This window comes from Amyelois transitella, chromosome 4 (genome assembly GCF_032362555.1).
Source record: "Amyelois transitella isolate CPQ chromosome 4, ilAmyTran1.1, whole genome shotgun sequence".
NCBI lineage: Eukaryota > Metazoa > Arthropoda > Insecta > Lepidoptera > Pyralidae > Amyelois > Amyelois transitella.
This window is the reverse complement of record NC_083507.1, coordinates 3,077,409-3,093,026: the sequence shown is the minus strand read 5'-3', so window position 1 is coordinate 3,093,026 and position 15,618 is coordinate 3,077,409. Positions and strand designations below refer to the sequence as shown.

Sequence of the window (15,618 nt, the reverse complement as noted above, 5' to 3'; positions counted from 1 at the left end):
TAAGACAATTCCAATCATCAAAATTGTTTGAAAATAATATTAGGAATGCCATTATTGTATTTTAAACTATAAGATTGATTTATGACTTCGACTTATATCGTACGCTGTTCTAGCAACAGTTGACAAGCTGTGAATTAAATCTTAGAATTGAGAAGCAAGATGAAAAAAAAAACCTTCAATGATGGTGTCACATTGATTATTTCGAATTAATTTTGACGTTATATACCCCTTCTGTCTTATATTATTCAGAAACCAGTGGTATATCTAGTGTGTCTTTTTCAAACCTTATTTTGTCTAGCTTATGAAATCTTTCCATACAGACCGGTGAAAAATAAAAAAAGCCCATAATTTAAATTCGACCTATAATAAGGTTTAATATTAGTTGTTTCAATTTACAATAACTAACTTACGTGTGCATATTGCTTTCTCATAACTTTTCATTGATTATATCGCTGATGTCACTGTGTTCATATATAGACCGTTAATAAAATATAGCTTGATCTAAGTGGCAGATGTCAAATGCATACATTGTATCTGGGTGACCGAGCGGGGCTCGGTGTTTTTCGTTAACCATCAGAAAATACACAATGTAGTCCTGTTCGTCGTATATGGGAATATAATTTTCCCAGGCTAACGGATAGAATGGGCCCATTTAGATAGGATTTTCATCCATCCTACTCTCACAGAGATTAAGCTATGTACTTATTTTATGGAGTATAGTGGCAATAGATTTATTTCTGAACAGAGTTGGATTAACCCGCTGTCGGATCTCACCTAGTCTATCGCCCGCACCTTTCATTCTCAGTATGTATCATGCACTTTTCTTTGCTTGTTTCTGTTTGCACTGTTTTTGTAGTTATTAAAGCTTTGGTAACGTTGTTTTGCTTGGGCAAGGCAGATTTATTTTTCTACTTTTACTGTATAATTTGTCATGTATATATTTATTTATTAATTACTTGACTAACAAATATAGCTTTTTAATCTCGACGATAATAAAACTAAACAACATCTTGCACGTTAATTGCTTACATTTCTAATTCGAGTATAAATGAAGGATTCTGAAGCGACTGAGCACGGCTTTTAGCATTACAGATTAAATTAGAATTTATGTATTATCATGAAATTTAGTATCGTTTCTCACTTATCTTCGCCATTCAAGTTCAGAAGTTCCAGAACCAAAGTTGATTATAAATGTGACTAAAAAACTGTCTTGAGAATTAATAAATTAAATTATTTAGAAGCACAAGACGTTGTCATTGTTCTTTGTTAAATGAGGTACTAACAGTAAAATTTAATTTTTATAGATTCCATCATGGAGGCAGCACAGACACGGCCTACCTTCCAAACTTACATCCCTAACACAAACCAGGAACAGCCCACACTCCAACGGCAGGGATCATTGTCTAGTACCAAAAGCAACAGTCATACAAACCTAAATAGACGTGTATCAGAGCCATACAGCCCAGACGTGGTCAGGAGGAAGAAAGATCTCAACTCAAAACGACATTCAATGCTCGTCGAATCCAACCTTGCGAAAGAGGCAAAGGAATTGAACCGACGGAGCCATGACGTCGCGGTAAAAAAGCTGTCAATGGGTTGACAACACCGTTCGATTATTGAAATTCTGTTAATTTGAGTTGTACGCCCTGAATGAGGTCTTCTCTTTTGTTTATAAGCAAATTGTGTAGCCGTGTAAGAGACGCGTTGCTTTTTCTTTGTTGTGTCATTTAACGTGTGACTTAGGATCACATTTAAGATATTATTTTCTATAGAGTTAAAAGCATCGTAACGATAAGCTAGCGATGATCGATATTCAAAGTGTAACTACACGGGTTTAACATTTGATAATTAACTCGCTAACTGTGTTTGGGCTACTTATTATTAGTTTCACTCTGCGTAGTAGAAAAATGTCGAAAAATAGCACCCCGATTTTTTCATACAATTTTTATTGGCAACACGTCCATATAGTGCACATAACCATAATACTAGTCAATGTTATAATTACATAATTGTATTGCTGTAAGTTGTTAGCGCGGCTGAAGTCTAAAGCAATTTTGTTAGGTTTGTTGGATTATTGCAGACTGTTTATATAAAGCTTAATTTATCTGAGCTATATCGGGGCAGGTGGAGAGAAGGCAAACAAAAATTATCTTTTTATATTCACCTGGTTTTTAGGATGTTTTAATTCTGATTTAAATCCGATGAATATTATGTTCATTTTTAAATTCTCAACCCAATTTCACAACCCATTAACTTGGTTTAATGTCTGTCTGGGTGTAATTTATTACGGCGCGTCGTATCGCAAGTGAGATTAGAGCATTACCTGTGGACACATTTATGTATTTTATAAATATTGGTAACCTAAGTATGGTATGGTATGGATTATAAAGTAAAAGTATAACTACCTTACCCTACTACCCGACTTTTTTATATTTTAGGTTATTATTTATATCGTAAAGCTCTTATGAGTTAGGACTGAAATTTCAAAGTATTGGAGTGAATATGGTAGATTAGTATCTTATTTTTCATCATAGATAGTATTCTAATTATGTGTTTGTCATATTAAAATAAATTTCGGTTTTTATGTGTTAATAGTAACGAGTTTGAAAAAGATGGGCGTATGCGTATTTATATATACATATAGTTTATATACTTTATACGAATGCTACTGAACTATTCCTGTAAAAACAAACTATTGTAGTAGTTCAAAAGTATTCATTAAGTTCTGTCACAGTGTAACAGATCCAGTATGCCATAGAATATGTGCCTTCTAAGGTAAAGTTATAAATATAAAAGCCAAGTCCAATTCTTGTAAGCGAAAAAAAAAACCGCAGAAGTATTAGGAGCAACGCAACTCGCCATAAAACGCAACTCGCCATAAAACGCAACTCGCCATAAAACGCAATTCGCCATTTTCGCATTTGGTTATTTCCGTAACTCGTCATCACGATTTATTAGGCTTTATTTTTTTTTGTAGAATGCGTACACTATAGGCCTTGATAAATGATATGAGGTGAGAATAACGCACGTATGTGTGACGAGTTGGGTTTAAGACGAGATGCTACTTATCCTTGCGGAGGAAACTAGGTGTGTTTGCAAGAATCGCTAAGAACGCGATATAAGAACCAAACAGAGGTCTTCTACTCGTAAATTTACATTATAGCTTGAAGCTTGATTGAAGCTCCTGTGAAAATGCACGCCGTATAAGATAGAATAAGAGAGTGCAACATGTGGTAACTTAGCTCTCTCTCTGTCTTGGAGGTCAAACTAATAGAAAGACAGAGAGGGAGGATAAGACATTTGTACTGTAAACATTCATGTCTGAAGCCCTATGGCAACATTTATGGTGTCCTTGCAATAGTTACCAAAAGTGCAGTTATCAATTGAAATATGTGGGCGAGATTTCATGTAGTCTGTGCTATCAAGGATAGTTATGGCATATGGGGAAGAAAATGCACTTGAACGCAGCGACGAATAATTCTAAAGCTGAGGCTACATTAGAGAGCTACAGATAATATTCGTGGATCGCGTTGTATTTGCGCACTACAAACAAATTAATATTTACCATAGACTTTATGAATCTACGGTGGTAATTCTATGGTGGTCTTGCGCGCCAACGTGATACGAATCTTCGCACGCTATGTTGAAGACCTAGCATACAGAGTCTACAATATAAATAAGGCAGCGTTCCTAGATATTTGATCGATTTCTTATGATTAACATGTTCTGATAATTATTTATTATACCCTAATTAAATTTGTACCTTATGAAAACTCACAATTTCATGTGTTTTATTGCAAATGTTTAGACGAGTCTAGAATTACTAGTCTGGTTTATATACTAGGCAATTAGTGATTTAATTTATTTATTGGAAAAATTTAATTAAGAACAATTTGCTACTAGAATTGATATATTTCTTCTTTTAAAAAAGAACTAGGTACCTATATCTTTATGTTAACGACATTTGTTTATCATTTTCAAAACAGTGAATTTATGCCCTAAAAGTTTTAGAAAAGTTTAAAATAAATCTGTATATAAAAAAAATATTTATTTGTACTTTCAAACAAAAACAGGCTAACATATGTTTTGAGAGTTTAAATAATATAAAGATTCTTCAATGTTACTTCAGAGTAGTATATTCATAATAGGTAAAAATACAGTGGGGTCAAGTAAACTCTTATTGTATTGTAGGCGAGATCTACGTATCTAGATGGTATTGTTATCTATGTAACCTATTGTACAGTGAGGTGCAAAGGAATCCGAGTCTCTTGTGTTGGAAGGCGCACTACTGGTCAGTTTCGTCCAACTGTACTTTAGGGCCTTGGCATAAGTTTGCTTTTATTGATATGACATCACTTCTCTTTATTTATTATTTGTAGGGCACATTCAACTATGTTTAAAAAAAAAGATAACGATCTGTCCATTACGCATCCCATAATAAAACAGTCACACTGCCATAACATTTAGAAAGAAAATCTAGTAGACTTTTATCAACTATTTATCTATCGCTTTGCAGACATGTTTGTATTAACTTGTTTAATTCTCATAAAATATCAAAAACTTTTTCAACTTATGATCACTTTTGTTAACACTAGCTGACTGCCTATTTCATATAACAGATGTTACCTTTCTCCAGATGTAAAAAATTAATAATCTACGATATATTATTAGAAAAATTTCAATGTATGCCGGTTATTTTTATTCACTTGTTCGCCCGTAAGATGCTAAAATTAGTTGAGTGACAATAAATATCATATTAAAACAATATGCACGAGTTCCATACAAATTAAATACTAATATTATTCGGGCATTATCGAATAATAGTCAACAACATGTATCATACAGCGAAATAAGTCCAACGTCCTATCGAAAATGGACGGATAACATAATTCGTTTCATGGTTATTGGGAAAAGTATATCTTTTGGCATCACCGCACCATATTTTATAGTTAGCTAATTCCGCTGGACTTGTTTTCCGCATTTTTTGGGAATGTTTATGCATCGTTTCTTTGATGTCGCTCATAATATTGCTTGCTTATCGAGCGGGAGTCGGATCAGTAGATCTTGCACGCGCTGGTGTTGGGAGTTCTAATTCAAACCGTCTTACGCCCTTGCAACATGTAACATGGCTTCACTATCGGCAGATTAGAAAAAAAAGGCTATGATTTAGCGTCCATCAATACGCATGACTTAAAAAAAATATCCGGGCGTATCTTTTAATTCGGCTTACTCAGAATGAAGACATTAAATAAAAAAAATTTAAAGAGAACATTTTCAGTGTCAAAAGATAGGTCAGGTCATAAGGATAATCGGAATAATTTTGAATTAATGTTTTAAAAAGAAACTAACTACGTATACCTTGTCAGCCGAGGATCATTTCTCTGCATATATAGAAAGACAACGTATTATCAATATATAACATGGAATTGGTTTGATCCTATGTATAATATGCATATGCTATGATTCCTTTGAGTAGAAAACAAAGATTTATAGCTTTCCAAATATAAGTGCTCGTGCCATTCGAGCAATTGATCTCTATATTACGAAAATTATTTATAAAAATCTATATGAGGACATTCATTAGATTACACAAATTTAAAAATAATTAACTGTATAATGCTTTTCTAAAATTTTTAATTACTTTTCTTTTTCAGAGGGTCTCTGCCTACCCCTCCTGAAAGGAGGAGTGATTTTAGGAGTGATTTTATTCATGTTTTTACTTTTCTTCGAATTCATATTCTTCGTAGTAGTATGTTTACAAGTTTGGACCATGTGATCCGTGTTCCAATTGTTGTAAATCTCATAAATGCACATTTTTTTATGGCGACGATGGTGGTGATGCTCTCGATTCAAAAAAATTAGTTAATAATATTTTGTTATAATATTTATAAATGGGAAATGAAAGCGAAATTATTTATGACCCCTAAAACAAATATTAAAAAAAGGAACCCTCTGTAAAAATGTATTTTTATGAGAAATCTAAGTTGCCTGTTAATTTCAATTCACGCCATATTTAAATGTACATTTGGCGACAGAGAAGTATACAACCTTCGAATTGAAGTATACTTTTCTCAGTAGCCCACTGTACGTCACGCATATAGATCACAGCTTGTAGAAGATATATGTAACATAGTGATTACGAATAGCTTTATAAATACGCGAGGATCATTAATTTAAATGCAACATAGTGTTATATGCGCAGAGATGTTGTTTTAGTCTGTCATTTATGAGAATAAACATTTTACAATGGATGTGTTTTTTTTTTCTTCAGTTGTCAGAAAGTTGTACACAGTTTTAAGTAAATACGTTACATGACCTTTGAAATATCTTTATATCCTTATGATTCCGTGTTTGGTTCGAAAAGTTAATACATAGCAAGCAGCGTGTAAGTTTACATTATGTAGTATTTAAATAGAAGAAATATATTGAATTCCTTACCTCACTTTTTCTTGTGTTAAAATCTTATCAAATTCTCGTGTCACAATGTTCGTTCCTGTACTACTCCGAAACGGCTTCACCGATTCTCTTGAAATTTTGTGAGCATATTGAGTAGGTCTGAGAATCGGCCAACATCTATTTTTCATACCCTTTAGTGATAAGGGTTGGGCACCCTTAACATTTTTTTTTAACTAGAAATTACTTAAATATTGTTTATGTGCCGAAACAACGTTTGCCGTATAAATATTTTTTAATTTTCATATGTACTTTAGAAATAGAAGTCTCTAGGGATAGTAGCAAGTGAACTAACCCTAGAGACTTCTTTCTTTTTATCAAGTTATATGTTTAATTCAATCATCATGCAAGAGAGGCGACGTCCACAGTTAAATCGCGAGTTCCAGCCGTTTTTATATATTTTTTTTTACTGATTTAGTACTGCCATCTTGCGATGAATAGTCACACCTCCATACATCAAAGTGACATCTACCGGTGAGTGGCTTAAAAAGAAAAGCATAGCAGTGAGTATTTTTAATAGTTACCTACTTCAATAGGTGCCGTGTGGTTGGCGCCAAAAGAAAAAAAGAATAGGACCACTCCATCTCTTTCCTATGGATGTCGTAAAGGGCGACAAAGGGATAGGCTTATTAACTTGGGATTCTACGTTTAGACGATGGGCTAGCAACCTGTCATTATATGAATATCAATTCTATCATTAAGCCAAACGGCTGAACGTGGCATAGGTACTGTTACGGGGTCCGAAAAATGTCTCTTTTTAAAAAAAGAAATTTATAATTAAACTGTTTATTTTGAGAACAAAATACAAAGAATAGAAATTAAATTATGAAATTGTATATGGAAAGAATGTCGAGAACGGACTGACTCAATCAAATCATGCTAAAACAAATGTGTAGTAATAACTAGGTCGCTGATGCAGTGAATATGCGTCAGCGATATTATTTTATAACATTTAGGGGTAAATGCTATCGTAACACCCCCCCCGTTAAGATCGAACATCACCTGAAGGGATGAGAGATTACAATTAGAGGCTCATGACATTCTTTCAAAATACAGACTTAAGTCTACTTAAGTATATTTATTCTAAGTATTTAATATTACATTACAATTAATTTAATAATAAGGTTTATAACTTTATATAAGCTTTTTTTTTTTTATATATATATATAGGATAAAGTATAGGATGAGTTTTAATACACTCTTAATGAAGTCTAAGATTAGAATTTGCATAAGAAATTCGATAAAAGTTATTAAGTAAGTAATATAATAAATCAGTAGTAACTATAATTGAAGTGTTATCAGTAAGTATTTTTTTTTTATTTACTTCATTAAGTTTTACAAACGGTAGCTTAGAAATAGAAGTGTTTATCTTATTAGAGACGCAACAGTCGTCATTGACAATATTATAACTAGATATAGAAATAGATATGTTAGAGGTTAATGTATCAGTAGCACTAAAAGATAAAGTTTTATAAAAAGCTTGACATGTTTTGGGTAGATGTAAAATACCAGTTCCGAACAAGATTTCGTCTACGTTAGAATAAGGCTTTTCACACGTTATATGTCCTTTACCCGGTTCTGATTGCACGAAGATCCACCTGTCGTTAGTTATCTTCTGGAAGAAGTCTATAGAGCCGTGTAAGAGTTTTGTTTGGCACGATTTGGGTAACTTTTGAACTACGTCGGTTAACAGTACTGTCTCACACACTGGGTTGGCTATAGACGAGTAAACGTTTTTTAACGCACATACGTAACACTGGTTTTGTATCACTTTACACTCTTTAACATCATCAAATTGTGAGTAAAATAATCTATCTACAGTTATTGCCAAATATGGTTTATTAGGTGCAATTAGAACATAAGTATCAGGAGTCTGGCTGTTATAGGGGGTAGGTAAAGGGATAGAATGAAATAAATTATATGTTTGAGGCAAAACGAGAGGAACTTTTACTACAATAATTAACTTATTATCATGGAGATAACATATGATATCAGATGCATTAATTAGCTCATGAACGTTTTGCAGAGTCAAAGATACTGGCAACTCGGAATGTTTAGGTATATTGTTTTTATATAGCTCAAGTTCTTCATAAAGTCGCTGTGGACTGAGTACAGTCGGGTGCAAAATATTCATTTTACTAAATAATATTGCGTTATTCAGGTCATCGATATCGAAAGATAGAGACATTATTATACCTTCTAGCGAATGAAGTAGCAGAGATAATTGAGACTTCATTTCTAATTTATCGTTTGAATTTGTGAGAGTTTCAAAGGCTTTTTCTATGATGTTTAAGTTATGGTTTAGTCGACTCTCGTTTTCTTTTATTTTTGACATTGTACTATTGAATGTAGATACTGTTGATTTTATGACGTGGATATTATCTTGCATAAGATGTGCTAACTGTTTTTCGCTCGACTGTACTTGATTTATTGCGTCGGTGTATATAATTGCGTCACTAGCATCTAATGTTCCGAAGAAAGTTTTTAATATCGAGCCTCCTAAATCAACTAATCCGCGTTTAGAACGTTTTGTTTGTTGCACTTGTACTAAATAAGATATTGAAGAAAACTTTTTTACGTTGTTAGCATGTTGGGACTCTAGAGAATTAAGAGAGTTAGTACAGTCTGATTGGATTTTCGATGATGACTGAGAAGAGACACAATATTTAGAAATTCTTTCAAATAGGTATTCCACGTTATCTAAATGAGGTTGAATATGAGACAAGTCGATGTACGTTACAACATTCCAACTATCGTGGATAAACTTAACATCTAGAGATTGATCGAAATAAATTCCTGGACTGCTGGTTATCTGCGTTATATACGTGCTCCCGTTCACTGTCGCGGCAAATCTGTGGACAATGAGACATACACTAGGAGGCGGGTTTTATTTCATCATAATGATAACGAACGTGTCTTCTATTTATAACTACAGTGACGGTGTGATTACCGTTTATTTTTATTATTTTATAAGGGCCTTTCCACACGGGTGAGAGAGCTTTATTTTGTTTATGGTGACATCTTATGTAAACCATATCACCCGCACTATATGTTATTGGTTTAGAGTGGGAATCGTAATATCGTTTCGACCTTTCTTTTGAATTTTGAATATTTGTTATAGCCTTTTGACGGCTGTAATAGAGCCTGTGGTTTAATGCTCGAATATAGTCAGTGTATGTACTGTTTTCGAGCCGATCTATGGATTGAGGTATATACGGTTTAAAACCCAATAAGAGTTCAAGTGGAGGGTAGCCCGTTGTGGAATGGACATTCGAGTTATAAGCTAACATTGCAGTATTTAAGTATAAGTCCCAGGTATGGGAATTTTCTTCAATATACGATCTAAGGTATTCTTTTAAGGTCGAATGGCTTCGTTCAAGTGCCCCGCAAGTTTGGGGATGGTGTGCGGCTGCGAATATATGTTTTATGCCAAAAAGACGTTCTAATTGTTTTAGTACATCGGAACAGAAATTTGTTCCTTGGTCAGTGACAATAATTCTAGGAATGCCAAGGTGAGAAATAAAATGAACTAACCGTTGAGCGGTTTCTTGGGCAGAGCAAGTCAACATGGGATAAGCCTGGGAATATTTGGTTAAATCATCTTGGAATGTTAAGATAAATTTGTATTTGTCGAAAGTAGTTTCAGGTAGTGGTCCTACTACGTCAAGAAATATTTTTTCTAAAGGTTTATTAGCGGTAGAGGTAATAATCATAGGGGCTTTGTTAGTTTGTCGCAATGGTTTGTTTATTTGACATGACTTGCAGGCTTTCACATAGTTTTCTATGTCTTGGCGCATGTTTTTCCACCAGTATATTGTTTTAAGTTGGTCATACATACGTGTTATGCCGGGGTGTCCGGCGGAGGGAGAATCATGATGGTCCTTGAGTATTTTTGGTACTTCGACAGGTGTGGGAAAAGATATGTTATTGTGATATACGTGTATTTTGACACCTGTGTTATGGAATAGGAAAGATAGCATATTATAAATTTTAAGAAAGGAAATTTTATTAAATGGGTCATTAAAATCTGAGATTGCAAATTCTTTTTCTTCAGAGTACCAGGTGGTTATCATATCTCTGTAGTCTCTGAGCATATTAAATATGTTTTTATATGATATTTCATCATAATGATGTACTCGTAAAAATAAATGGGTATACACATGTTTGTCGTTTTTGGTACTGTAAAAAGTGTATAATTCGCGTTCTACGTCGCGTATGTCGGTTACATCATCATTTTTAGATAGTTCTATGATTTCAGAGCAGTATGGAATGGAATCGTCTAAATCAATGGCAGAGGGGTAAGTTATCATTTTACATTTGGTTTTGAGTAAGGATTCGTTATGTTCTTCTATTATTGTATCGTAAATAGTGTTGGATTGTTGACTAATTTGTAAGTATTTTTCATAAGTTTCAGGTGATACGGAGGGAATTTCGGGATCAACAGCAAGGACAGGGTTGCGGGAAAGAGAGTCGGCGTTACAGTTCATCTTGCCTTTTTTGTATATGATTTCGTAATCATATTCCTCTAGTTTAAGGCGCCAACGGACAAGCTTAGAACTTGGATCTTTGCAATTAAACAGCCACTGCAAGGGTCTGTGGTCTGTTACTATTTGGAATTTGTGACCGTAGAGGTATGGGCGGAAGACTTTAGTACCAAACAATATGGCAAGGCATTCTTTTTCAGTTGTCGAATAATTTCCTTCAGCTTTATTAAGAGTTCGGGAAGCAAAAGCGATAGGGAGATCTTTATTAATTTCTCCTTGCGATAAGATGGCTGAAACAGCGTAATTAGAGGCATCAGTGGTAAGTATGAAGGGCTTAGTAAAGTCTGGATATTGAAGAATCGGTGCAGTAGTTATTTTGTTTTTAAGAATATTGAATGCATTTTGTTGTTTGGATAGCCAGATGAACTTAACATCCTTTTTTAGAAGGTTTGTTAAGGGCTTAGTGATATGTGAGAAATTTTCGATGAATCTACGATAATAACCGACTAGGCCTAGGAAAGACTTAATATCACGGGGACTTTTGGGAATTGGAAATTTTTGAACGCATTCAACTTTCTTGGGATCGGGTTTCACTCCTTTATCAGAAATGATATGGCCTAGGTATTGAACTTCTTTTCTGAGAAATTCACTCTTATCGGGTTGAAGTTTTAAGTTGTGTTCTCGTAATTTAGAGAAAACGAGCTTTAATTTTTGGATGTGAGATTCAAGGTCATGGCTAAAAATTACAATATCATCCATATAAGTGAAACAGTGAATTCCTTGTAATCCTGAAAGTATGACGTTCATTAACCTCTGAAAGGTAGAAGGGGCGTTACGAAGCCCAAAGGGCATTCTGTTAAATTGGTAATGTCCTGGTTGACCGGAAACGCCCGGAACACTAAAAGCAGTTTTCTCAGCATCAGATTTATGCATCCTGACCTGATGAAAGGAAGAAGCTAAGTCGAGGGTTGTGAAGTATTTACTATGACCCAACTGGTCTAGGATGTCGGTTATATTTGGAATGGGGTAAGCATCTCCTATAGTAATTTCATTGAGTTTACGGTAATCAATAACAATGCGCCACTTCGGTTTTCCTGAGGCGTCTTGTTTTTTTGGTACTACCCAAATAGGGGCAGACCACGGGGAAACAGAGGGTGAGATTATATCCTGATCTAACATGTTCTTAATCTGACGGCTTACTTCCTCTTTATGGCATTCAGGGAAACGGTAACTTTTTACATGGATGGGACTTTCGGTGGTGGTACGGATTTCGTGTTGAATTGTTTTTGCAAAAGACAAACGATCTCCTTCGAGATAAAAAATATCATGGAATTCGGAACAAAGATTACGTAAAGATTTTTCTTCCTCTTCGTTCATGTGTTCGCAACGAAGCGCGGACTGAACTAATTTTTCTCGTTCTAAACCAGAAAGAATTTCAGTTGTGTGGTTTACGAACTCTATATCTTTTGCAACTCCTTGTTTAGGACACTCTAATATATAAGAAACGGGTTCTAAGGTAAATTTAACGGGTCTAAGTATTACTTTATTTTCTGATGTATTTAGAACGGATAGTGTGACTTTACCATTTGGTTTTACCTTAGTAAGACATTTAGAGAAATATAAATTAGGATATTCTTTAATTAATGAAGTAAGGATTAAACCTTGTTCTAACTCAGGGTTAGTGACAAAACATTCGACCAGCATTTCGGTTCGTGGAGGAATAACGTAAATAGGTTCAGTGGTCTTGAGTTTAAAATACAATTCGGGTTCGGAGGAGAAATATAATTTAGATTCCTTATATGATATGGTTGCTCCGTTAGATGACAAGAAGTTTGAGCCGATTATGCCATCATAAGTAAGATTTACATTGTTAACTACATGGAAATAAAATGGGAAAGATACATTAGCATTTAATTTCAGAGATAACATAATTTTTCCTTTCGTCTCGGAATGAGAACTTATATCATTGATGCCTTTAAACTTAACTACACTAGGTTCGATGTTAGAAAGGTTGGATAAACTAGTTTCTTTAACCATGCATATTGAACTACCTGAGTCTACGAGAAGATTAAGAGGTTTATCGGAATGAGACGTATAGACTTCTATATAAGGGAGAAATGTTTTGTTGATCTGGGATATATCGTAGACCATTGGACAGTCTTCTGGGATATTTAAAAATTCGTCAAATAAATTTTCAGGGGTCGTAGAGAGAGGGTTAGTATTAAGATCATTTTGTTTGGAAATAGGAAAGCTTGTAATAGGTTTAGAAATATAATTTATATTAGATTTAGTAGATACAGGGGACTTAGACATATAATTAATGTTAGATTCAGTGGATACAGAGGATTTGGACATAGAATTAGATACAGTGGGCTTAGAGATGGAATTAGTATTAGATTCAGAGGATTTCGAAGAGTTATTGTCACTGCCAATGGCACATCTGTGTGAAATAGAAAACAGCGACGACCTTTTATGATGATCGTTACCAATGGGCTTAATTGCCGAAGTAGAAGATAACGATAGATTAGATACAGCGGATTTTGAGTTTGAAGTAGTATTTAATTTTGTATGATACATGCCTACTTTTTCCGATTTACGCCGGCATGAATACGCAAACCGAGGATTTAGTTTAAATTATCGTTATTTTCAACTTCTTCATGGCACTGTGGCTCCGATATTTCTACTCGGTTATCAATGAAATTTTGCTGATATGTAGTATTTGGACGAAAATTATTTTGTCTAGAGTTATTATACTGTCTTTTACGACATTGAGAAATATCGTGGCCAAAGTGTTTACAATATCTACACACAATAGGTGTGGAATTAAATTTCGATGTAGACGGAAAGTTATTATTTGTAGCGTGTGCCGGAATTTGAGAAACTTGAGCGCGAGGCGCATCACGTTTCGCTTTGGTATAACATTCCGATTCCGAGTGACCTGATTTGTTGCAATATCTACATGTTTTATTACGGATATTACTATGACTGGAAAATGATTTATTTAAGTTCAAAATTTTTTCCTCTTCAATAGCTAGGTTAATTGCTAAATTTAGATTTTTAGGATTACGACACCTGACAATGTTACTAAGGGCAGGTTGAAGCCCTAAAGTGAAAGTGTACATAGCAAGGTCTTCGGTCATAGCAATGCGACCAGCTATCTCTTTTTTCAAACTTTCAGAGTTGTGTATCTCTGACTGCAAGCTCGTGAGGCAACTTTCGATACGCAACGCATATTGGGCAACAGTCTCATTAGGTTGTTGTTTACAAGACTGTAGCTCTAAGAGTAAATGATTGTAATGTTTACGTTCGCCAAAATTTTGTCTTAGAAAGCCTTTTAATTCATCAAAATTTTCAAATATTTTGTTAGAGCAAGCGATCTGAGCTTTGCCTTCTAACTTAGAAATTATATATTTTAAAAGCAAATCCTTCTGAGGGTTACTGGCTAACTGTAACGCATTTTGACAGTTAGTCAGAAAGGCAGTGAGTGTTTCACGTTCGCCTTTATAAGAATTAATAAAGTTACATAATACTTGGATTGGGAATTCGGAAATGCAGCCAGAGTTTCCTTCAGACTTAGTAGACATTGTTAAATAAAAAGGAAAACAAAAACACAGGAAAAAAAAAGAAAAAAAAAAAAATATTATTGGCAATAACAAAAAAAAAAATGATTTTACTCACAATGCCGCTATCAGGACACACGATTTCATCAGGAACTTGTTGAGGTCACGACGATGAGGATCACGTATCACCACTCTTCGGGAACGCGCTGAAGGTAGCTCGCTTGACGAATAGTGTGTCTATTGGCAGGCTCACTTAGTTAAGTAAGGCTTACTGTCGCAACAGGATACAGGACTGTCCAAACTGGAGACGATAAGACCGTGTAGTCTTCGTTCTTCAGTATTTTAATTACGCCACGCCAATTATGCCACGGAGTCCGAAAGATGCGTAGCAAATATTTTGGAACACCCGCGATGGATTGCTAGCGGAGCATATATCGATAGAGCCGAAAGAGTCGATAGAGACAAGATTATAACCTTTGAACAGGATTTCCCGGGAGCTCCACGCTAGCAATCCCACTTCTGACACCACTGTTACGGGGTCCGAAAAATGTCTCTTTTTAAAAAAAGAAATTTATAATTAAACTGTTTATTTTGAGAACAAAATACAAAGAATAGAAATTAAATTATGAAATTGTATATGGAAAGAATGTCGAGAACGGACTGACTCAATCAAATCATGCTAAAACAAATGTGTAGTAATAACTAGGTCGCTGATGCAGTGAATATGCGTCAGCGATATTATTTTATAACATTTAGGGGTAAATGCTATCGTAACAGTACCAACCAGTCTTCTCAAGACTGTTGGCTCTGTCTACCCCGCAAGGGATATAAACGTGATTATATGTATGTGTGATGGTATTTCCACGCATTTACCTAAAACAGCACGCGTGTCGTGTTGTGATGACGCAAATTACCTACTCTCTCGTTTGTGACGCAAACTCACTGATAATAAACACCTTAGCTGCCAATATTTTTGGCTGACAACTAGACAGAAAATATAGGTAAGGCATAGATATGACATGAACCCAAATGACTCATAATTTGTCTAATAGAGAAACCAATTGCTCACAAACTGATACGACGGCTAGTCGGTTTGATTTACAGTACGAAAGAAAATTATC

The 15,618-nt window shown here is 34.6% G+C and overlaps 2 protein-coding genes across 4 annotated transcripts in view; one reads left to right on the top strand and one right to left on the bottom strand.

The window, feature by feature from the left end:
* Window positions 1–6,251, top strand: part of LOC106129393 (rab GTPase-activating protein 1-like) — a 37,287-nt gene extending 31,036 nt beyond the window's left edge. For 2 of the 3 annotated variants that reach the window (XM_013327941.2, XM_013327946.2), the window contains one exon: window positions 1,305–6,251. In XM_013327941.2, the coding sequence (XP_013183395.1) occupies window positions 1,305–1,600 (296 nt within the window). In that variant the 3' untranslated portion in view covers window positions 1,601–6,251. The remainder of the gene's footprint in view (window positions 1–1,304) is intronic. The other variant, XM_013327942.2, reaches the window with a different exon arrangement.
* Window positions 6,252–7,332: 1,081 nt separating this feature from the next.
* LOC106129311 (uncharacterized) lies at window positions 7,333–15,267 on the bottom strand. The gene is made up of 3 exons (XM_013327837.2): window positions 14,616–15,267; window positions 7,778–9,305; window positions 7,333–7,455 (listed from the first exon to the last, which is right to left on the bottom strand). The coding sequence occupies exons 1-3, from the start codon at window positions 14,642–14,644 to the stop codon at window positions 7,333–7,335; spliced, it is 1,680 nt and encodes a 559-aa protein (XP_013183291.2). The 5' UTR covers window positions 14,645–15,267.
* Between the last annotated feature and the right edge of the window lie 351 nt (window positions 15,268–15,618).

Bases quoted from the DNA above. Each gene is read 5' to 3' on its own strand.
- LOC106129311 (XM_013327837.2), bottom strand. From the start codon at position 14,644: ATGAAATCGTGTGTCCTGATAGCGGCATT. The intron at 9,306-14,615 runs GTGAGTAAAATC...CATTGTCCACAG, and splicing joins TGTGTCCTGATAGCGGCATT to ATTTGCCGCGACAGTGAACG. The intron at 7,456-7,777 runs GTAAATAAAAAA...TCATCCCTTCAG, and splicing joins CGTTTGTAAAACTTAATGAA to GTGATGTTCGATCTTAACGG.